Here is a 24,165-nt window from a genome sequence, read left to right as displayed (position 1 = left end):
GTGTAAGATTTAGGTGAAAGGGAATTGGCAGAAAGTTTATGTAGAATAATGCTCATGTGTGGATTGTGTTCCGTGTGTGCTCCGTTTACACGGATGGGTTAAATACAGAGGTCAAATTTCCCCATGTTTGCATGTTGCATGCTGTGTGTGGGACCATAAAGAGGAATCTTAATCTTCATCTCAATCTTAATGTTTTCACTAGTCCGTTTCCTCTAAATTGTATGAATTGTAGTTTTCTTTACCCCAGAAAAGGCGCTTTATATTTAAATACTTTATTAATTGGTAGTGAAGCTTCCTCTCCTTTAAATTAAAAAATATATTTTATGTAAAAAAAAAAATGTATCTGTGTGTGCAGTGGTGCGAAACAACATGACAACAGAATGTTGAACTACTTTCTTTAACCAGCTTCATTTACAGGATAGATACATGTTTTATTTGTTTATGTTTTCAGGAGCATATTGAAACAGTTTGTATGAGGAGAAAAGGGAATTGAGCTTACAACTGAATATTCATTTTAATTAATAAGACTGGTTGTTGCTGTGGTCATTAATGACAGGAGGGCGCACCCATTCAAACACTGTAATGCCTTACTTCTAACAGCTGAGGGCAGCATCGTTACATATTCATTACTTTGTCCATCACTGGAGCTTTGCAAGTTGAATTTATGAAGAAAATATATTTAACAAAAAAATATATTTTTTAAATTGCTCAGATTGAAATATTTCTTAAGTTCATACGCAACTCTCTTTCTTATCAAACTACAATGCAAAAATAAAAGTAAACAAGTATTCGCAAAAAAGGGTTCAGATTGAGCCTGTCAATTAATTTAAAGAATAACTACCAACAATTTTCAAGTCTTCAAGCCAATTGGGTCAGTTTAGATGTCATTTAGATGTGAGTTAGATGAGATCAAGGAGAAAGCCCCAAATAAACAACAAGGCTTATGGGAAATGTGGGTTTTTTATAGTTTTTATACAAAGTAAACCATTAAATTGACACATGGTGTACTGCAACACCTTCGTCCTTTATCCTGGTAGGGTACTGCCTCATACATATTAACATACAGGAGAATGTGCACAATTAACTCTGTGTAATTGTCTGCGTGTGACAGCTGAATGAAGCAGTCTATGGACAGCAGCCGAGCAGAGGATATCTGACTTATTACTGTAGATTTGTCAAAGTAGGTTAAACAGCGAACATCAGCCAGCGTCAACCTGACACCAAACAGCCACACCCTGATAAATCTTCCAGTTTATCTTCAAATATTTGAACAAGCCTCAGCTTCATTTGTTTTAAATAATAAGCTAATAAAAATAAGCTGATCCTACACACTACTAAGGATTAGACTGGGGTCATTCTGTAGGCCTATGAAAGTCATTCCATGAAAAGACTGAACCAACAATGTGTTAGTTGTCTTGCAATACTTTCTGACTTCTTGACCACAAGGAATGACGCGATAGATAACAACTTAGTAATGTGTTTGTTAGTCAGGCAGAAGGAAAGGGAGAATTTGGAAGGGAATACTTAATTGAATCCACATTTTGCACTCCAGTGGTACATTTTTGTCACACTTTGAGTGATAATAGTGCTCTGTCACTATGGAATAAATAGGATTGTCAGCTCTGGATGCACTGACAAATTTGTTAGCATTATTTCCTAGTATAAGTCTGCATGTGGGATTTGTCCTTCGGCGGGTACTGACTGAAGTTCACAAAAGGTCACTCTCACCTTTGGTAACATGCAGGAATCCAAACTTCGGTGATTTAGTGAGTCAGTGTTGTAGTTTATTGAGCTTTACAATCAGTTCTTAGTCAGTTCTCACTGTTTATTTCACCTCATTGTACCAGACACAGTACCTTTAAGACACACGCACACACACCACAGCAGCGCTCGTAAACCTCCCCACCTCCTAAAACAATATGAAGCGAGCGATGACGAGTGTTCCACCTGATCTTATGGGAGGCTCTGAATACAAACAGCAAAGACCATTGTTCTGTATAAAAGCTGTTAATAGTCAACATTAACTGTAATTTAGGCAATTTTTAATTAAAAAACAATTTCTTCATATTATTCATTTGACAATGAAAGGACATTAAATCAAAGAACAAAGATGGGATGATACAAATGCTTTTAGCCTATATATACTGTGTAAGTGAACCTCACATGATGTTAATCAACACTTAATCAACACAGAATCTGTTGGGGGCTCCAAAAGGATGGATCCAGTATAAATATAGATTTTAATGTTCAATGTGATGCAAACTAACCCTTGAGTGTGTATTTGTAATGAGGTTTTAAATGGCTAAATGTCAGGAGAAGGTTTGCTGGATAAACAAGAAATGTAAAAGTTTCCAAGACCGGTTGTATTTGAGTGTCAACAATGGGACTGATGAAAATCTAAAGCAACACTTTTCACAAACAGATATGACCGAAATTCACACTCTTTCCAACCTCTGACTCCAAATAAAAACCAGAGGCTGATATGAAGGTTTATTTCTAATTGTAATTATGGTCTGTATGAAATGAAATAAACATTTATTATGTTTACGTTGCCCAGCAGACAACAATGAGATTTTCAGTTTTTGAAAGTTTAACTTTATGAGTGTCATTACCCTGAATTCATGTAATGTGAATATAGTTAGCTAAATCTGTTCTGAGTGCAGATGTGGAGGTGGTTCAGTTACAGCTACTGACTGTAAATGTTCATGTATCAACGTAAACCTGACCTCCAACTCATTACTCCTGTAAGCTCCTATTTATATTCTCTTATAGGCCCATGTAAAGCTTGACACTGTTTCTCTTTTGTGTCGACTTCTTTTTTAGATTTGTCTGATTCAAAATGAAATACTTGGTCAGTATAGTCTGTAAACTGTGTGTTTAACTTGTGCAGTAGGTGCACGGCAGTTATATTCTGTACATAGCCGCAGGTGTATGCACATAATTTGTATCTAGATGTGTGTACTGTGTTTGAGTGTGTGACACTCTTTCTGTGTCTCGTTAGTCACTTTATATATATATATATATATATATATATATATATATATATATATATATATCTGTTTGTGTGTGTAAGTGAGGTACGAAGTACGTCTGTGGTTTATGTTTCCTCGTTTTGACAGTCGAGGTGGTCTCATTATAAAGATTCCTATCAATGAATCAGTAAACACATACACACACACACATAAACACACACATTAATACACATACTGTATATAATAATCAGGGGAGAGAGTGAGAGGTTGTGCAGAAAACACACACATAGACACACACAAATAGACATACACACACAAACATTGTTATCAATAGTGTCTTTGACAACCCCCAGTCTGCAGCTGATCGACAAGCACATAAACTTCCCCTCTCTCTTCCCGTTTCTGCTCCTCACCCCTCGTCTTTCTTCTCTCCTGAAAAAGAAAAACAGGCATCAGAATGAAAGCAAAAGAGAGCAGATGAGTGAGACTACAGAGAGAGGAGAGAGAAACTTGTATGTGCTGGGTTGTACCTTTTTTTCATCTTGGCTCATATCATCAGGTAAAAAGTTCAAACACCACAGAGCTAGCCTACTTAAAAGAAGGGCGTTCAAGCCAACTCTGTGAAATGACGATGATGACCTGTCTATCTGCTGTGCCACATAAAATCCCACGGCTCAATGAGATAAACAGCCTTTACTTTATTTCATATTCTTTACAAGATGGATAAAAAAGGTTGCATGGCATTATTTTTATTTGTTTTATTTTTCCTGTTCCCACATATATGTGGGTCACAACAGATCCATGCAGGTGGCAGGTACCACTGGTTTGTGGTCTGAAAGCCACACCTCTTTTTTCATGTAAATACTTCTTTTAATTTCATGTCTTCAGTCTGTCATCTCTCCGGCCTTTCAAGAAAAGCACCAGCTCTATGAATAAGGGACAGTGTCCTATAGCACCTGCAGAATTTTACCTCATGTCACCCTTATTCTTTCATGCTTGTTTACTCCGCTGCCCTCACCTCTTCCTCTCTCATGTCTCCTCTCAGGTGGGTTTGTGCTGGTGGGACCGGACCAGTATCCGTTTACACTGTAAACAATAGTCCTCTGTTCTCGTGCCTTCTGTTCCCTGCCCTTCCTCTGTGTCCTCCTTTTTCATTCCATTGGCACCATCACCTCCCTCCACCACATCAGCAATCTCTCCCTCGATCTCCCTCCTCTCAATACACTTCTTCCCTCTGTTTATTCATTTCAGCCTCAACTTCTTTTACTCTCGACTGTCAGGCCCTCTCACATCGTCTTTGACAGTCAAAGATTTATGAAAACGGCAAAACTCTATCAAGAGGCGTACTATAAACTAACTCATGCCCTCATTTCTAATAATAAACAGCAATTAAAACAACTGTATTAGTTCTGTATTAGAGTTCTCCTTCAGAGTTGTGCCCCAAGTGTCAGTTCTGTGTCCACTGCTTTTATGCTGATTTATCTATTAACCCTCGACCGAAAGATAAAGTTATAATTCCTGTGAAAATCTTATAATCAGCCTCATCCATCCAAGCATGAAATCACATAAACCAATTCATCTAGTTATCATATATCATCCTCCTGCCCCTTACGCTTTATCTGAATTCTCTGAATTTCTATCAAAGCGAGTTCTTAGGACAGATAAAATCATTATAGTAGGTGATTTCAACATCCATGTAGATGTTGCCAATGACAACCTTAGTTCAGCTTTCACCTCAAGTATAGACTCGATTGGTTTCACTCAACATGTGAATAAACCCACTCACTGTTTAAATCACACTCTTGATTACATTTGAATTTAGAATTATTGACGACACTGATTCTGGATAGAAATATATCTATTATAGTCACTGTTTATCTGATAAAACTGTGAACAAATTTAAAGAACTGCTTCCTTCTAGACTGACCTCACAGCCATGTGTCAGTACAATACAGGAAATGTATCAAAACTTTACTCCCACATTAGTTGATAACTTAGTTAATAGTACAGCAGCTTCATTACAAACAACCCGTGATGCTGTCGCCCTGCTGAAAAAGAAGAAGGTTAATCAGAGGAGATTAGCTCCGCGGTATACTTCTCAGACACGTGTTCTAAAACAGACATCACGGAAACTAGAGAGGAAGTGGCGTTCCACCAATCAATGACTTTCACCTAACCTGGAAGGATAGCCTGATGAATTACAAGAAAGCACTTAGAAACCTCTTATTATTCATTATTAATAGAAGAAAATAAGAACAAATCCAGGAAAACTTTCAGTCAGGATTTAGAATCCATCACAGCACAGAAACAACATTATTAAAAGTCACTAATGACCTTTTCATGGCATCAGATGATGGACTTGTCTCTGTACTCGTCTGATCTTTGTTCAGCATTTGACACCAAAGATCACAAGATCTTGTTACAGAGACTGGAACAACATGTAGGGATCAGAGGAACTGCACTAGACTGGTTTAAATCATATTCATCAGATAGATTTCAATTTGTCAACCTCAACAATGACCCCTCCATGCACATGCAAGTTAGTCATGGAGTTCCACAAGGTTCTGCACGCAGACGACACCCAGCTGTACATTTCTATGAAGCCTGATCAATATAATCATTTAGTTCAACTTCAGGAATGTCTCCAGAACATCAAGGGCTGGATGACCCAAAACTTCTTACTTCTAAATTCAGACAAAACTAAGGTCGTTGTAATTGGCCCTAAACATCTCAGAGAATCACTGAACAGATAGTTACATTGGATGGTGTCAGTTTGGCCTCCAGCTCCACTGTGAGGAAACTTGGAGTTATGTTCGACCAGGACATGTCATTTGACAAACACACACACTCATTTACTTATTTTAAAACACACTTACACCAAGATTCATCTGCAGTTTTTTTGGCCTCTGTTTTTGTAACACTTAACATGTCAAAAAAACACTGACATTTTATTAATGAATGAATGAATTCTAATGCCCTTATTAGTTTAAAGTTAGAACTTTGATTGTCTCATTTGTCTTCTCTACAACCTCATTGTCCCCTCTGAGATAAAAAGTTCCCTCCTGTCTTCTTACTGCAGTGCTGTCGAGCTAAATTTGGTATCCCTCCATACATATATAGGCTGGTCCCAGATTAATAAGTGAACTGGGTTAGTTCTTCCAGGGCTTGATCTATTATACTAAGGCTTCAGAGAACACAAATACCTCAGGGAAAGCCTGCTTCCAAAATGTCCCTTGTGATGAAATGCACTGAACGAACTAAAAATACAGAGAACACTGTTTGGGTATGTGAAGAGAAAATTCTTTCCATCTTTTTTATTATTTTTTACCTTAACATACATTGATTCAAGAGTTTCCCCCATATAATGAAGATAAAAGCTGCACTAATAACAAACCCACAAAAAATATCACCCTGCAGTTTCTCTCAGCTTTATGGCACATTTTATCTTTTAGGTCACTTCTTTGGTTTTACTGCCACTCTCATTACTTTGGTTTCCAGCAGGACATACCTGTTTCTAGATATTAATCCAATAGACCTATTGTGCACTACTTACTTGGCACTCAATGTCAAAGTTTGCATCAAGCTACTGAGTTAAAGGTACAGTGTGTAGAATTTTGTGATATCTAGTGTTGAGGTTGCATGTTGCAGCTGAACACCCCTCACTTCACCCTCTCCTTCCAAACATGAAAAAGAACCTGTGGTAGCTTCAGTTGTCATAAAAACTCAAAAGGTGTAAAAAACATGGCGGCCTCCGTAGAGTGGACCCCCTCGATGTAAATATAAAGTATTTAAATATAAAGGGCCTTTTCTGGGGTAAAGAAAACTACAATTCATACAAATTAGATGAAATGAATTAATGAAAACATCATGAGGATTATTCTACATTACATTTCTGCCAATAGTTCCCTTTCACCTAAATCTTACACACTGGACCTTTAAGTGGAGTATTTAGCAGCTAAATATTTCCCAAAGGAGTTAGTGAAGACCAATATTGGGTATTGGACCTTTTTCATCATGTGGAGACATAATGACAGAGAGTCAATACTAATTTAACGTCTCTCCTTATCTTCAACTGTTTGCTTTACAAAAAATCCAGAACTTCTGCTTAAAACATCCAAAGTCATAGGGTGAAAGGTAGATGGGCGGCATTTATATAGAGCTTTAAAATATGATGCACAATGACCCATTCATACATACATTATACTGTGTTTCTGTACACAGAGCTCCTCCATTATACATATACACACATATTTCACACAAAGAATTTACTGTAAAATGCAATTTGACGTTTTATTGATGCAGAACACTGGACCAGTCATAAGTTTGACTTTATACTCCTTCATAAGCAGCTATCCCAGCTAATGTGCTTTATGTTAAAACAGTAACTCATCGTAAAACTGTTGTTACCTTCTATACTTGTATGTTTAGGTCCCATTGTTTTCTGAGTTGAAAGTTATAGAGTCACTGGAAAGCAGCCCGAACCATCCGGTCACTGAGTGGCTGAGTGGGACGGAAGTTGTCCCCCAACATCCCGTCATTCCCCTCTAGCAGCTCAGCCCCTTTGACATGAGAGCGCAGCCTCCGAAACTCCTCAATCTGCAGAGACAGAAGAGGAAAGATGTCATTTCACAAACTGAACTGGGTTATGGTTTCATATCTAAAGGTTCCACAGATCACAAGTTTGAAATGGTCACATCTACCTGTATTGTCAGTGGCCTGGGGGTCAGTGGCCTGTTTAGATTTGTGTTTTGGTTTGTTGTTCATTCTGAGTTCTGTTTCCTGTTATATTTTGAAATTGTGTTATATTTTGAAATTGTGTTCCTGTGTCTTCAGCTTTTTTCCTGCCTTTGTCCCGTTTCCCGCCCTTTGCACCAGTTCCTTATTTGGGTCCTCCTGTTCTCTGTTCTGTGAACTATATTTATATATATACATGTGAAAATAAAGCAGATTTGGTTTAATTTTATGGAAAAACATTGACTATGAAATCTTAATAAGATAAACCAGGTCAGATGAACACAAAATGTACTAACTTCTCTCTACAACCTCGTCTGTTTATTAAAGGTTCTGCACACAACCTCTAGCATACAAACAATAATTTGATATATTGTTTAATCTGAAGTACTTGTACCACAGACCAAAGAGAACAGCCCATTCCAAACAGAACAGGCACTTCACTATTTATAAAAAGCCAAAAATCTAAGGTGGTCATGGCTGCTCAGCACAGTGCAACTTAAGAAAACACATATAAATAGACTAAACACAAGCAAATTAAGGAAACAAACGCATTGCAAATACAACACAACCAGATACAGAAATGCTCTGTAGCACAGATGACAAGTGATGAGTGGTACAAGCTTCACTTTGTTAAAGTAAATGACATTAGGTAAATTTACTGACATCGGAAGTTGTATAATGAGCAAGGAGTAAGTAAGATCATCATCAAATATTGGTTTTTCTCTGTGGGTGTTTTCAAGCTGTTTAACCCTCAAAAGATAAAACAGCCAGTGCTGAAAAAGAGGAACATGGCTGGAGGTAATAAAAGAGAAAGGCCTGATAATGATAGCTGCTTTCAGACATGCACTGAACTACGTATTTTATCCAGAGGAGGTGCACATGTGAACGCACAGGGGTGGGGGTGATGGCGCCTCTAACATGCGACAGACGCAAAAGATACAAATATCAGACAAAGACAGATAAAGATGTCTAGAGACTTGTGCTATTAGCGATGAGGATTTAAAGCCTAATGTCTTAGGGCAAACCTTGTACGCCATAGCAGCTGTTAAATAAATAATACACTTGACTATTTGCAAGCAGACACTTTCAGTGTGCAAACACAGTCTAGTTTATTCAGCTTTCAATGATAGCCGGATGTTTGAGATATGTACTCTATGTAAGCAGCGGCTGCTGTTTTGTAAGCACTTCTGCTGTGTCTATTGAGCAGTCACACCCTGGGTTGTGATTGGATCAATCATCTTGCTTGCAAGAAACCAAGCTACTTTGCAATGTTACTCAAAAGGCGATGCGAAAAGAGAGACTTCAGGCAAAGATACTTCTAACAGAGATCTGGCCTCACAGATATATCAACCGACCAACAAACAAACCAATCAACAAGTCAATCATGGGACAGCAGCCCAAGCATTGGAATAAAAATGTATGATCAGTGACTTAAATTTTTAAGGCAATCAGCTGCCTCTGTTTTTTGAACTAAAGTCAACTAGGTTAACAGTGTATGAACACGGCCTGAGGCAGGAGGACAGCCAGAGGTCTGGTTTTGTTAGCATTTCGAAGGGCTAGCAGGTCGCATGATGGCACCAATGAAAGATTGACATAAATGTCACAGGATTACCGTCTCCATCCTCCACAGCAGCCTGCTCCAAGAAAGAGAAATGAATCAGACAAGGGTTGAGTTATAGTTTAAATCTTCCAAACGCAGATGCGACACGCTCTTTGACTGGCAGTGGTTGTAAACACTTCCTGTACTGCAGTGAATGCTAGAGAACCACAGGTTAGTCTTCCTAGACTCACTGCCCCCAATGTACTGATGTTCGGCCCAGCTTATCTGGTTGAGTAAGAGGGTGTGGCAGCTTTTGAAGAACAAAATATATTCTGCAGGGCTGCTGGAGACAATAATGTTGTTATACAGAGTGAGAAAACCGCTGGACGGAGGCGCCTGAGCTGCCCTCAACAAATTTATGTGGGACAGGTTCGGGAGAGCAGAGGTGGATCTGTTTGTTTCCCATGTAAACACAGTGCATGGTTCTCCATGAGCTTGACAGACGAGCCTCCGCACAGTTCAGCCAGTCTGAGGCCGAATCCTGTGTGGTCTCTCTCAGAGCGATATGATCTCAGATTTGACTAACTTCCTGTGAGTTGCAGTGCTGCAATGGTTAGTTGCAACAGTAGAAACAATTGATGAGTCAGACACGTTTGCTTTGGTTTTACCACTCAATAGATTATATATAATACATATTTACATTTAACCAAACTGCATCTTGATTGTTTTACCTCACATTTGAATCTGACCCAGTCACCTTGGTACATGCTGCTGTGTCTTCTACAGCACATGTGAGGCAGGTGTATCCACAATTAAAATGATAATAACTGATTTTCAAGCCGTTTCCTTTGTTACAAATGTCAGTCATGTATTACATATTTACATTCACAATTAAGGTTTTGATACAAAAATAGGGAATCATTTGTAGATGATAATGAAGTAATATTTCTATAATATTTAAGATTAATTTAATTTCACTGCACCAGAACAACAAGTGTAAGGACACCGGTGACATCAAATGCGAGGAGACATAAGAAAGTAATAAAGTGCTTATGGAAATGTTTCACAAATGTGTCATTAGGCAAAGGCAACTCAGAGAGAGGAGCTGAGGACAGACAGGCAGGGACAGTCAGACAGAGTCAGACAGAATCATAAACTTTCAGGTGAGTTTGTTAGTTATTGTCTCAGAATTATGATGTAAACACCCTGTTGTATTTAGACTTGTAAAAAATAAAGATATTCGTGAATTGTGGGGTACAGCACATCATGGGGACCCTATTGCCAGTACCAGCACAGAGGATAGGGCCAGAGACACCAAAGATCATGAGGACCATATATATATATATTGACCATCACACAGACTAATGAGCCCTCACTCTCATTTAAAAGCCGTAATCAGACATGTCCTGCAGAGGATCTCCACAGAATTGAGTCCAGACTTTCTCCTGAGTTTCTTGTTTAACACAAGCACAACGCAGCGGGGGGGGGTCCTATACAAATAATCACTAGATTGATTCATTTTGCTGTGGAGATCACATGTTTTGTTTACAGGACATCATTGTCATTTGTGTCTATTGTGACGGAGCAACAGGATGTGCTTGTCTCCTCACATAGATAACCATTCCCTGAACACAGTTTCTGTTCCTTCTTAGTTTGTAGTGACTTAAGAACAGCTGAACAAACTGCACAAAACAGATAAAGTGAACGTGTCCAACACCACTCTTCTTTGATCCTTGTTTTGCCCTCCTCAATTATCAAAGAGAAGAACCCAGCTCTTCAGCAGCTAACCGCTCCACTATATCACCAACACTGTGTCATGGTTGTTGCAGGACAGGTTCTGTCAGTTTTTCATTTTCAGTGTAAACTGTTGCCTGCAGGGCTTGACAGGCAAAACAGGGGAAGATACCAAAACACTCAGTCAGCCTGAGGTGAAGTGAGGAGTTCTGGGATAATTCTCTGTTAGTTTGTTACTATGAGCGAACCCCTGTCACGTTAACAACCATTCAATTTCATCATCTAATCCGTTGCTCCCCTCGTCGTTCCCATCCCATTCTAAACCTGCCTGTTTGGAATGGGCTGTTCTCTTGGCTTGTGGTAATGATCTGAAGCAACAGGATTACTCCTTTTTATTTGTGAGTCCTCCTCAAACAGGCCAACAATATACTGACACTATTACATATACTAGAATATTACTGTTATACTGCTATGATAATATACTGACACTTTTTTATTGTTTGTGTGTGATGGGTGTTGTGTGCAGAGCTTTTTATAAACAGTCTTTGCAGAGGGAAGTTTGTGTTCATCCTACCTGGTTTATTTGCATTGAAGATTTTATATTAAATGTTTTTCATTAAATGAAATAAAAGTTCCTTTATTACTGTTTACGAGTGTGGTTTATATATAACTTTGAATGATTTACTGAACTGTTGTTTTTTTTTCATACCTTGAACCAAGTCGGCAATTTTCAGACCCAAGTTCATAACTTTTCATATCAGCAACAAAATTAATCAAATTATTAAAATGATCTGGCCGTGATTTTTGACCAGCGGATTGACACAGCTGCCGTCTGCTGCTGTAGACCATCTGAGGACATAGAAGAAGACTTCTTTTAACTTTCTCTGGACCCCTGCCTAATGTTTCCAGTGATGACGTGTACAGCCGCCATCCTTTCACCGCTGGCTGTCGAGGTGGTGTCCAAATAACAACGTGGGCTTTGTATATAATCGGTGAAGTTTTTGAGGAAAACCTGGTCTGATTTGGAGAGATTCTATTCATCCCGCTTTGGTCTGAGCAGCTCTCATATCTAGAAATATGACAACGTTTGTTAGACAGTCCACACCTTGACAATCCAGAGTTGAGACCAGGAGGCAGAGTCGCAGTCTTACACGCTTCTCTGAGCTTCTATTTTTTGCACTCACCCTCACAATATCCCATAGAAACTGTGTCTGCCCCCCAACCACCTAAATTCATTAAATCAAAAGTAAACAGGAAAGGAGAAATACATTCAAACAAAAAAAATAAATGTTCCTTTTTGATAAAGCCTATAGTTAGTTCTGGATCAGGTGAGTCCTGAACCATCCCTTAGTTATGCTGCTATAGGTCTAAACTGCTGGGGGAACTCCCATCATGCACTGAGCACTTCTCCCCTTCTCTCTGTCTCTCTGCCCCCCCACACTCATTTACTTATTCTAATACATGTCAACAACTATGTTTCTTTTTTCTCCCATAGTCCATCTCTCTCTCTTTCTCTCATTGCAGGTATCTCTGACTCCAGAACTGCAGGACAACAACAAGTATTATTATTATTATTATTAACAACAATACTTATTAGTAATTCATTATTATATGAATTGTTGCTTCTGTCATTAATAATCAATAACATGTAATTATTGTTTACATTTTAACTAGTCAGATCTGATACCTGATGGTGCTCAAGTGTTCCTGGTCTCTCTCTCTCTCCCCCTCCTCCCCCTCCCCACTATCACTCTCTCTTCTCTCCCCTCTTTTCCACCCATCTTTCCTCTCCTCCCTATTTTTCTCTGCTCACCCCAACCGGTTGAGGCAGATGACGCCCTCATTGAGTCTGGTTCTTGAGGTTTCTCCCTGTTAATGAGGGAGTTTTTATCTGAATCTCCAAAGTGCTGCTCATTGTGGGAACTGTTGTGTTTCTCTATATTAAATAAGATTTTAATGTCTTGACCTTTTATGTAAAGTTCCTTGAGATAATGTATATTATGATTTGGCGCTGTACAAATAAAATTGAGTTGAATTCTACAGAGCAGGCGAAAGATGAAAGAGGTCGCAATTTATTAAATTTTCATTGATATTGAGCGTATTGAGTGTCTAAGTCGCACAAAACCTTGCACTGAGCTTCCCATGACCGCTAAAAATAAACATGCCAAGAGTGAAGTTGATATGATGAATGGTTTGCGAGATATGTGTTCCACAGACAGACGTTTGTGAAATTAGTAGGTCAATGAATGTAATATATTGATAAGGTAGAAACAGAAAAGTAATAACCTTTACAATTCTTATAAAGCAGATGTTTCCTATGGAAGAAAGCCTTTAAAATGCCTCTGCTTGTTTTTTTATGTGCATGTTTTACCTGCAGCTGTGAGATGGTGAGAGGGTAGCGGTAGAGGATCCAGGTCACATTTTCACTACAGGGTGGGGTGGTCAGAGATCCTTCATACACCCAGTAGTCTCTCAACAATGGGTCTGTGGGAAATAAAGATTTTGAAAAAGTCTTTAAAAAGTCTTGTGTCAGTGAAGGCAGCTTTTATTTCTGACTGTGCTGTAATTGCACGACAATTAACAATTGCAAACAGCTGGATGAAGATATTGAGAGAATACAGTGAGAATACTGTCATGTGTTCCTTACTGGTATTACAGGAAATTAAATTTTGAGTAAACTAGGTGCTGCATCATATGACAGTAAGACACCCAAACAAAACATTATTACACAAGTAGGCTACAGTTCATTACTTACAATTATCATTATCATAAATGTCATTATCATTCCATTGTTTTATCCTGTAGGAAATGAAGTGGAAAGTTTCACGAGCATATTCATCATGGTGTTTGTAATCAAGTTTTTTCCTACTCACCAGGTAACAGAGTGTTGGGGTTAAAGCATGGGATTATTTTGCTCTTCCCCTGATGGAAACACAAAACTAATTATTGTCATCTTGTGTCCAGTTTGACATCATCAAATCCATCTAGTCTTTTCAGTCTCACCTTGTACTGTAGGTCCTGCAAGACTTCAGTGATGGCCTTCAGACCCAGGTGCTCTTTACCAATCTGACAAAAACAGTGTCAGCAGTCAGTCGAGGACTGATCCACGAATCTGATACAAACAATGTCGTCTGTGATTGTCTAAAGGAAGTCAGCAGATCTTACTTTATATCTGCTGTATCTTCACAGGAAGTTAACAGGAGGTCAAAACTAAAGAAGCTGTCAAGAACAGGATGTGTGAGCTTGAGCCTGAGGTTCTCAGGAGTTCAGCAGCCTGTGTAAGCTAAAACTAAAATGAAACTGTGAGCCGTACTCTTTCAATTGGGTGTGTTTTCCTTCACTGACATGACTGGGATCTGTCTCACAGCAAGATTATTCTCTTTTTTCGTTTGGTTGTTTTCATTCAACCGACATAAGTAAAAAGGTTTCCATGATTTTTAAGCATTTCAAAATCAACGTGAAAATATAACCTCGTATGATGCCAGCCTACGAACCCTGAAGCCTCCATGAAGCCTCTGCTGCTATTTTGTATTGACTTAGTTCAAGTTTACCTGCACAAACAAAGCTATGGTGAGGATTCCATTCTTCTTCCCCAGAGCGTCCTCCAAAGTGTTAAACAGAGTGCTGTTCCAGTGAATCAGATGGAGCTACAGGAAAACACAACAGAACACAACTTGTATTTGAAAGGCCATTGTTGTAAACAGGTGTAGGGAACAGTAGTAAGTGAGATTTTGAGAAACCAGCAGCTGGTGGTGACTGACGGTTTTCTCTATGGGCTCTTATGTCAAGATAATGTGAACAACCCCATACACACACACACACACACACACACACACACACACACACACACACACACACACACACACACACACAATCACTGTTGAAATATTTAACTTTAAAGAAATTTCTAATTTACAAACTAATTCAGCCCAGTCAAAGGATGATTCATTCATTTAAACCTTGTTTTGTATGTATATATATATATATATATATACATAATTTGAGGAGTGAATTAAGGTTATGCCCTCATTCAATAATGCTGATTGTGCTCATTATAAAAAATAATCACACTTGCAGAAAGTAAAAAAAAAAACGATTTTAATTTTAAAAATGTATGCTATATATTTATATATATATTGTGTATTTTGGCAAACATAATTTCTCATCAGTCAATGCTTTCTGATTTGCCTGTGGAAAAGGAATGTTGACTGTTGGTCCATCACCCTGACCTCGACTTTACTGAGCACTCACACGTGTGCCTCCGGAGGAGGATCACAGCAGACATGTAGGCTAAAGACATGGTGTAAATGACACCATTTCTGGTCAAACATGAATGTCGGGGCTTACAGCACTTGGACGACACCACAGGAGCAGAAGAGTGGCATTTGATGTTTTTTCTGTTCTTTATTACTTTTGAAGAAGTGGTCGCCTTTTACTTCAATTGTATTAGATTAGTTTAGTATTCAAACTGTGTCTAGGATTATTTAAAAAAAGGGTAATTTATAGTCTTGATTCAGTGTTAAGAACTGGGAAGATGATAAATTAAGTTAAGTTATAGCCCACCTTAAGATCTAGATTAAGAATCTAAGCAGAAACAATGTCAAAATATAATTAAGAGTTCAAAACCATGACCTACAAATGAAACAATAAAGCGTGAAGCACTGATTATCATCAAAGTCAGTGTGCTGCCATGGCAGTTTTGGCATTTGCAAGGTTTCACTTTTAACCTTTAATACCAACTAAATGCCAGAAGTTAGGGGCAGACAATGCAATCTGACAGAGTTCAGAATTTTGGCCGTAAAGGAATAGTTAAATAACAGGAAATGCATTCATTCAGGTCCTTTGAGAGACAGAGAGAGAGAGAGAGATGAGAAGATAGACACCACTATCTAATCTGTGCGTTCAGTGCAGAGCTAGAGGTACAAAGCAACTTGGCTCAAACTCTTGAGGCAGCAGAGAAATATGTCAACTTTCTTTCTTCAGTTGCGATAATACATCTAGCACCACAATAGTCTGTACTCTTGAAGTACACCGAATATTTTTGTGGCAGCAGTTTGTTTTTCATGTTAAATACTTCCTCACTCGTGTGTTTGATTTGTCAGAAAATGAAACAATGTAGTTTCTCTCCTATATTTATTCATGAGTGAGGTCTTTCATTTGAGGGTGTTAGATCTTCATGTTCAGTCTTTTCATGTCTATGTGAAATTGATTGTACTTCTCACCTGATTTAAAACATCTTTATCATCCAGCATGTCTTCTGATACCTGGAATGGAACCTATCTGCCTGAAGATGAAAATATCTGTTGTCAGATCTTCTCTGTCTCTGTGTGCTGCATTGAGAGTCTAGTATATTCGGAGTAAATTCAGAACAGGATCACCCACGTAAATACTCAAACTGAGATTGTGCATGTGGCTAAATCTGCGAGCAGAAGATTTTCAAGTGCCGAGATGCAGCCTCAGCTCAAAGAGAAGGACTCAAACTTAAACAGTGTATCTGAAATGCAGACAACCATATCTGAGAGCTGGTTGTAAGGGGTGTGGGGCTTTAAGGGAAAACATTACAAAATCTAAATGTGAAATAAACATTTAGATTTTGTGAATATGGCTATCAAAATAAAAAGACCAAAGGAAGCAGAAGAGACATACGGAAGAGAAAAGAAAACAACAATTTGTACACTTTTGATGAAACACACTAGTGAAAACATTATTAGGATTATTTTATATTCAGTTTCTGCCAATAGATCCCTTTCACCTAAATCTTCCAGTGAACATTTAAAGAATAGTAAATTAGTAATTTGTTATTAATTAAGTGGTTAATTCTTTTTATTCACATGTATGTGAGATTACAGAGGACGTTCGACACAGCAAAGGTTTTTATTCTAATCCAGTACACAAATGTTCACTATTTTTTGGTTTTAGAGGGAGAGTGGTTTCAGATGACATTTTTTGAACGATGAATTTGTTTTTGAATTTTGGTCAGTCCAGCTTCCTGTTTCACTTGGTGTCCAGTCTGTTACTCTGCTCTAAAAGCACAGACATAAAAGTTATGGCAGTCTCTTCTGACTTTAATTCCATACAATTTCAAATCACTGTATATCTTTAAGAACAGCAGAGTGACACAGCAAGTTTCACATTAAAAGGGCTTTGTTTAGTTCATCTCCCCGAGTTTAAAGCCTCTTCAGAAACACACACAAACACTGTGAGGTGATAAAATAGCTTTTGTTGTTTCTTTTGCATATTGAGAATTAAGTCAAAATGATGAGAAGAAAGTTGAAATATTGAGAATAAAGACTTATCTATATTACTGCTGATAAGTGTGGTGTAAAATCATTCAAACCCTTATTTCCTCTTGCCTCGACTACTGTAACTCCTTTTATGGTAAATGGTCTGTATTTATTTATTCTTGTCCTGAGGACCAAAGTGTTGTACAGATTTACATTCACCCATACATTCATACAGTGCATTTATGTGCAGCACTCTCCCTATGAGAAGGAGCAATTTGGGGTTCATTATCTTGCCCAAGGACACTTTTGCATGTGGACTGGGGAATTGAACCACAGACTGCTCTAGCCCCTGAGCATCAGACACCCACATTATAGCGGTCTTACTCAGAAAGTAATCCACCGTGTCCAGTTAGCCCAGAATTCTTCAGCTTGCCTTCTAACACAAACCAAAAAATGTAACCATATCACCCCTGTTTTAGCCTCCTTGCACTGGCTGCCTGTTTATTTTAGGATTGATTTTAAAAATTAATTACTTTTAAAGCCAGGCATGGGCTGGCCCCGCCCTATAATTCAGCCCTTCGAGCCAGGACGCAGTCTGAGATCCTCTCGTAAGAGGTTGCTAACCATTCCAAAGTCTAGGCTGAAAACCACAGGAGATAGAGCCTTTGTCATGAGGGCCCCTACACTTTGGAACAATCTGCCAGAGGAGACTTTCAGGATTGGTTACCTGTTTTATGTCACTTCTTAAGACACATCTTTACAAAAAAAGGTTATCTCATGTGATATCTATAAAAGTGCAATACAAAGTTTCTTCATCCAGATGAGCCACCACACAAGCTTGCAATAGGTGGTCACATTCATGAAAACTGAAATAGCTTGAAATAGACAAAAATGTGGCAACTCACACAGCTGTCAATCGACCCTTCTAACTGGATCTTATTTAAAAGGTTTGGCATTCATCTTAAGCTTATTCACCAAATGCAAAAATAAATCTTTTTTAATCCTTATTCCTCCTCATTTGTATAGAAGTGTTACTTATCAGAGAAGATAAAACCGGTTTTGTGTTCAAGAACTCAAAAAGCCATTTTGTTTCTCTTGCTGAAGGACAATAGACAGTGCCAGAAGTCTAAATATCAACAATGTTGGTCTGGTGGCACCCACCCCCCCACACTCCATGGTCATGGCCTTCACTGGTGTGTGTGTGTGTGTGTGTGTGTGTGTGTGTGTGTGTGTGTGTGTGTGTGTGTGTGTGTGTGTGTGTGTGTGTGTGTGTGTGTTTGTACCTCCATGGGGAAAGCCTTGAAGTTGACAGTGTGCTCTGATCCTCTCTGGTTCTCTTTGCCCCAGTGGAATCGAACCTCATGAAGCTCAAACTCATGATCGCTGGGCAGCGGACCCCCGGTAACCACTGGCAACAGAGCGGGGAAACCCAGGGGCATTGTGAGCAAGTACAACACAGGAAACAGAGGACAGATCAAAATGTCAAGAATAAAGGGAGTGAGTTAGAGGTGTTTTTGATTTCACATGTTTTATGAAAGATTCATGTGTCACTCACCACTATAGACCTCAGTGACTAACAGTAAAACTAAACTCACATCCTGCTTTTTTAGCACTTCCCAAATCAGCGAGTAGTGTGTGTGTTGACATGATGTCATGTCTTCTGGGAGTCACCTGACTTGGACTTGAGAATGATGCGGACTGTGTGTCCCTCATTGATGACCTCACAGTCTCGACACACAACATAGTTCGGTGATAAGCCGACGTCTAGGAGGGACGGGTCATACTGGGCCTCCCTGGAGTTTAAGTTAATTGGAGACTGATACTCGCCATTGGCTGCTGGGAAATGGAGTCCCCACTCTACACCTATGAGTGAAAACAGGCATAAGTACAGGCACACAAAAATAAACATTACATACACTGTGCATGTCTGTACTGTTATTGATCTGTGGATGTGCAATATGTGATTATCTAACAATATTAATACACACACATATATGAATATGAGTCAAAATCAAAACATGTGAGGTATAACCAAGTTACATTATATATTGACATTTCCAAATATTTTACATCCACAGTAAAATATTTCAGGTTGGGGTTCTGGCAGCAACGTTGGACATATAATGTGGTTGTACTGTTCAAGCGTCAATCAATCAATCAAATTTTATTTGCATAGCACATATTCACAAATCACAGTCCCATGAGTTTACGAGTCACACCCAGACTATGCTCTGTAACATGTAAATGGGAGTATGAATGGAACATTCTATTAGCAACTCAAGTAAACATCATAATCGAAATAACATTGTAGTCAGAAGATATAATATAATAATAATAATGCATTTTATTTATATAGCACTTTTTAAGCAGGCTGTGGTTGTAGAGCGAGGGTAAGCATAGCAACGTACAGAAGACAGCAGTGGGATACAGAATCAGAATATAAGCAGCATGTGTATTATAGTGAGATTATTATTTAAGTTTTTGGCTGAAAGACAGCCGCTGAGAACTGTCTCAACTTGAAAGGGCAGGGTTTTTTTTGCTCAGTCTAATGAAAGTGATACTAAGTGAGACAGAAGCAACACACTGATTCATTTCAGCTTTTTGCTGACCACAATCACTCCAACGGTACAATGAAAACATTGTAAGATGTGTGGGACCCAATGTGTCTTTTAAAGGACGAAACCAACACATTTGTTGAGTATCATGTTCAGGAAAGTCCAGTACACTCATATATCACGACAAGAAAACCAACTCAACTCCTCATAGTGTGTCTTTCTACTGCAGCCACATCACAGACACACACACCACACTGGCTGACTGTTCACTCCATGGCTAAGAGGAGCGAGGGGCCTGATCACATTCCCTTTTTCCTCAGCAACTATAACCTTGACAACGATTTTCTTATGGCAGTGAGTGTTTGACTGCAGCTATACAACAACATAAAGGCAAACTGTGTGTGTGTGTGTGTGTGTTTGTGTGTTTCATAGCTCTCTGTTGACTGACTGTGTCACAGTAAGCCATAATTCAGTTCTGCATTTAGAAAAACAATCTCTAAGCTAGCAATTACCATGTTATGTTGTTGAGAGCAATGATAGTATATAAAGATGGTAGACACCCTCATTGCCCTCTGTTGGCTGGCTGCAGTACATGTCATACCACCCTCCACCTCCATGTTAACAGATGGGACATAGACAAAACAAAAAAAATCTAAATACACATCAAGTTATTTTTTCTCAAAGATGTCTTCTGACATCTTTGGCAGTGGTGTAGTGCAGTATATAGGCAGATATATGGCAAATGTTCACTTATTGTACAATCAACATAGCATACTTCTACACCTCTGATTGGTTAGTTAGGATATGAATATCAGAGTAAGCCAATCAGAGGCAGAGTAGGGCTGGTCATGTCTGTATTTGTCTCCCTAGCAAAAAATATTGCCTTCCCTTAACCCGACCTCCTGATAAACCAACTCATTAAAAAACACAACTAAATTCGGCCTCTAATAAATTCAGACATGAAGCGAACTACCCAAACAAAATGTCAGCAGAAATGACCTTGTTCTGCTATCTCTGTGCTGCTCGACAGCAGCTCAGGTGGTGATGGTATGCCACGTTCCATTATGCCTTGACCCTCGGAATGACGTCACACCTTATTAACCCAAGCTGAGAGCATTCCAGTCTCACATTTGGCCGTACGTCGTAAGAATGTATTAAATGTAAAATTTGATTGAAGAGCTGTAAGGAACAATGTTAGCCAGCTAGCCATTGTTAGCAAAACTAGTTTATAATAATAATATAAATAATATATTTATAATATAAAAATGCATTATGCTGCATTTCACGCATATTAATACTGTAGTAATATATCCACAGACAGTAATTCAGCAGTGCTATGTGTACGACAAATATAATAACAGAATGTTGTGTGCTAATAAACACTAAAAACTACAGCTTTCACTTCTGTTGATACACGGAGCACCCATCTTGAATTTCAAAGTTGGTGTTGTTGAGGTTCCTCAGACCTTCCGAGTTGAAATTTCGACTTGAGGGAGCTTTCCGGCTGCGACTTCTGACTCAGGGGTCAATAATTTTGAGCTCCGAGGTATCATGAAACGTAGCACTGGTATGCACTCCGTCCTCTACCCCCGTCAGAGACGATGCTGATGCTGATAGAGATTCTACCTCTTGTAAAACAATTTAGAGTGAAGAATTCAACCACACTGAGAACCTTGTCAATTATGTTAATAACATGCAGTGAAGTTATTAATTTAGTGATAGGCCTAAACTGGAAGATTTTAATATTTCCCTGCACTATGACAAATAATGGATGCGCACTCTGGTCTGCACTGTCTGTTGGAAAAACAACAGTTTGCAAAAGACACGACTGGCCCATAAATGACTTAGTTGACTCAAAAGGAATTATTATGTATTGTATCACCTGTGGACGAGTATTCATGCAAGATCTGCATCTGCATCAGAAATTATTTAACAATTTGCCCATTTTTGGGTGAACTAAATAGGCAAAAGAGTAGTTTAACATGTCACTGTTTATAATACACAATGATTATCATTTTCTGGAAGTACTACTTAAAAAATAAATAAAAATAAGGGTATACCCACTTCTCTAGGTACCACTATACCACTGATCATAGGTTGTTCACATTTCATGTTTCTGATTCTAATTCTTTTAAAATGGAGTGAGATTTTATGACCAATAGCTGAGACTGACTAAGGATTGGTTGTGGAAATGTACAAGTTATTCTATCACTGTCATCACTTTTACACAGTCAACTTTGATTTGAGGGTGTTTTCAAATATATTTAAATGTCATTATGCAGACATATTCAAAAAAGATTAACTCGACATAAGCACTGGCCCCGAAAGGTCCAAGAAGGTTTGAGATAGTAGGGGCCGTTTTTTCATTTATTTTTTATAAATTTGGTAATAAATGTTATATTAAAACCAGCACTAGTGTATTTCATTAGTAAACAGGCATATAACTTAGTTTAGAGCTCAAAATATGCATTTGATTGTGCATCGGTTTCAAGGCCATTCTTATAACGATTTCCTTTAATCTCCTACATTCAGCATCTTTCCTGCAGCTATGACAAAAGCAACCATAAAAAAACATTCATATAGACTAAATCTACTCTTTGTACATGTGTGACAACAAACACAGTTTCCTCTAATTAGCCTCTCAACAACTTACTGCTCAGCCACAAAGTTTCCTCATGACGCTAATGGTATTTGCTATCGATTAGCATCTAATCAATGCTTACACACATTTGCACATCATTCAGTATACTTACAGTGAGGTTTTTACAGTTCAGTTACACAGCAAATCCCTCAGTGCTCAGTAAAGGCAGCAATAAAAGGAAAACACAGTGAGAAAACGTGTATGCATATATGACACAAGTGATAATATTATTATACTATACTATCTATAAGTTGCATGTTATTAGTGTCTTCTTTCCTGAGGCTTAAACTGTTTCAAATGTACATCTGGCATGAGAAACTGAGAGTCTAATAGTAGTAACAAAGTGGAAGTGGTTCCAGATTGAACAGCCTTGGGGGGTTTTTCAGAGATAATCTCATGCCCTAACTAAACCCTGCGAAACCTTATTGTCATCCTTTCAACTGGCATCTGTTTGTTAATTACCAATGATGTTTTCTGTTGAAAAGAGTGAACTCAAAGCACTGACATGTATTTTGACATCTAATTTAGAGGAATTCTGTGACGTGTGTGACCGAGGTGTTACACTCAGGAGGAAGCTCTGAAACCTGTGGCATAAAATCAATTAAAAAAAGTTCTTCACAACTGGAAAAAAAATGTGTCAAAAACATTAAACTGGTAGTCGCCACATTATCTTGAATTATCCAGCAGATGTGCTCCAACTTAATGAAAAAAAATCTAATTGATGGACTGCTCCTTTAATTCTATAACATATCCAGTTGGACCATTTAATGTTTAACCTTCAGAGTTTGTTTTTCTTAATGTTGGCGACTGCTAATATGACTTGATGTGACCTTCCTTCTGTTGATGCGTTGCGCTCTCCACATGATTTTAAAAATACTTATAATCTTACATTTGTTCCAACAGCACATTTCAAAACTTTAATGTTATACAGTAATCTAGGGGAGAAAAATACTTCCTCATGATTTTTTGTTTTAGCCAACATGTCTTACACATCTGGTTCTGTAGCATATGTCAGTGCAAAACTCCATTTAAATGTGACACAGGCTGACACAGTAAGAAATGACCACTCATTCTGCCTCCCAGCATCCCTCCATATTGATGAAGAGCAGCCTACCTTCCTCGTAGCCCCAGTTCAGCTCATCTTTCCCCAGGTTATACTCTGAGTCCTCGCTCACGCCGTCAGCCATGCTGTTCTGCAGTCTGCTCACTGTGGCTGGAAAACCAGTAGACCCCCAGTCACACTGGTTTTGACCATTCACTCCAGACTGGAGCTTTTGCAGGGGGCTGGATGGGATGGATGGATTCCCAGCCAAGAGTGTGTTTTTACTTCTTTACTTTTTTTCCCCCTCTCTCTTACTTTTCTCCTTGTTCCTTGTCCTGTGCCTGTGTCCTCTCTGGAAACTACTCACTGCTGTGTGTGCAGCTCTCAGCCTCTGTATTTCTCTTTTCTCTCAGTTGCTCCTCCTCTCTCTCTCTCCACACTGCTATCTCTCCTCCTCTCTGTCTTTCTTTCTTTCTTTCTCCCTCTCTCTTTTCTCTGCAGACAGCAGGTGTGCTTGTTCACCCTGGCTTTCTTCCAAACAATGACAGATCTCTGTTTCTTTTTCGTCGCCCTCACCTGCACGCTGCCTCGGCTCAGGACTGAAAACTAACTTTCAAGTGAATCAGCTTTCATTTTTTTCCATATTATTAATGTTATTTCTTAGCTGGGTGTTATTTTCTTTCTCGGTTGTTTTTGGTGGCCCGTTGGCTGGAATGCTGGCAG

At 38.7% G+C, this 24,165-nt stretch overlaps 1 protein-coding gene across 1 annotated transcript; it reads right to left on the bottom strand.

The window, feature by feature from the left end:
• Window positions 1–1,762: 1,762 nt before the first annotated feature.
• Window positions 1,763–23,822, bottom strand: ca8 (carbonic anhydrase VIII). Its single transcript, XM_069510777.1, has 9 exons — window positions 23,515–23,822; window positions 18,876–19,067; window positions 18,488–18,612; window positions 14,532–14,627; window positions 13,984–14,046; window positions 13,854–13,902; window positions 13,352–13,464; window positions 7,380–7,568; window positions 1,763–3,404 (listed from the first exon to the last, which is right to left on the bottom strand). Exons 1-8 carry the CDS (start codon window positions 23,585–23,587, stop codon window positions 7,434–7,436), a joined length of 846 nt encoding a protein of 281 aa, XP_069366878.1. The 5' UTR covers window positions 23,588–23,822; the 3' UTR covers window positions 1,763–3,404; window positions 7,380–7,433.
• Between the last annotated feature and the right edge of the window lie 343 nt (window positions 23,823–24,165).

The sequence above is a fragment of the Paralichthys olivaceus genome, chromosome 16 (genome assembly GCF_024713975.1).
Source record: "Paralichthys olivaceus isolate ysfri-2021 chromosome 16, ASM2471397v2, whole genome shotgun sequence".
In the NCBI taxonomy this organism is placed as follows: Eukaryota; Metazoa; Chordata; class Actinopteri; order Pleuronectiformes; family Paralichthyidae; genus Paralichthys; species Paralichthys olivaceus.
Note: the sequence above shows the minus strand (reverse complement) of the source record. Positions and strands in the feature narration are given on the sequence as shown.

Excerpts from the sequence above, each read along its gene's own strand:
- ca8 (XM_069510777.1), bottom strand. The coding sequence starts at position 23,587 with ATGGCTGACGGCGTGAGCGAGGACTCAGAGTATAACCTGGGGAAAGAT. Across the intron at positions 19,068-23,514 it reads GAACTGGGGCTACGAGGAAG|GTGTAGAGTGGGGACTCCAT; the intron begins GTAGGCTGCTCT and ends TTTCACTCATAG. Across the intron at positions 7,569-13,351 it reads TCACCATCTCACAGCTGCAG|ATTGAGGAGTTTCGGAGGCT; the intron begins GTAAAACATGCA and ends CTGTCTCTGCAG.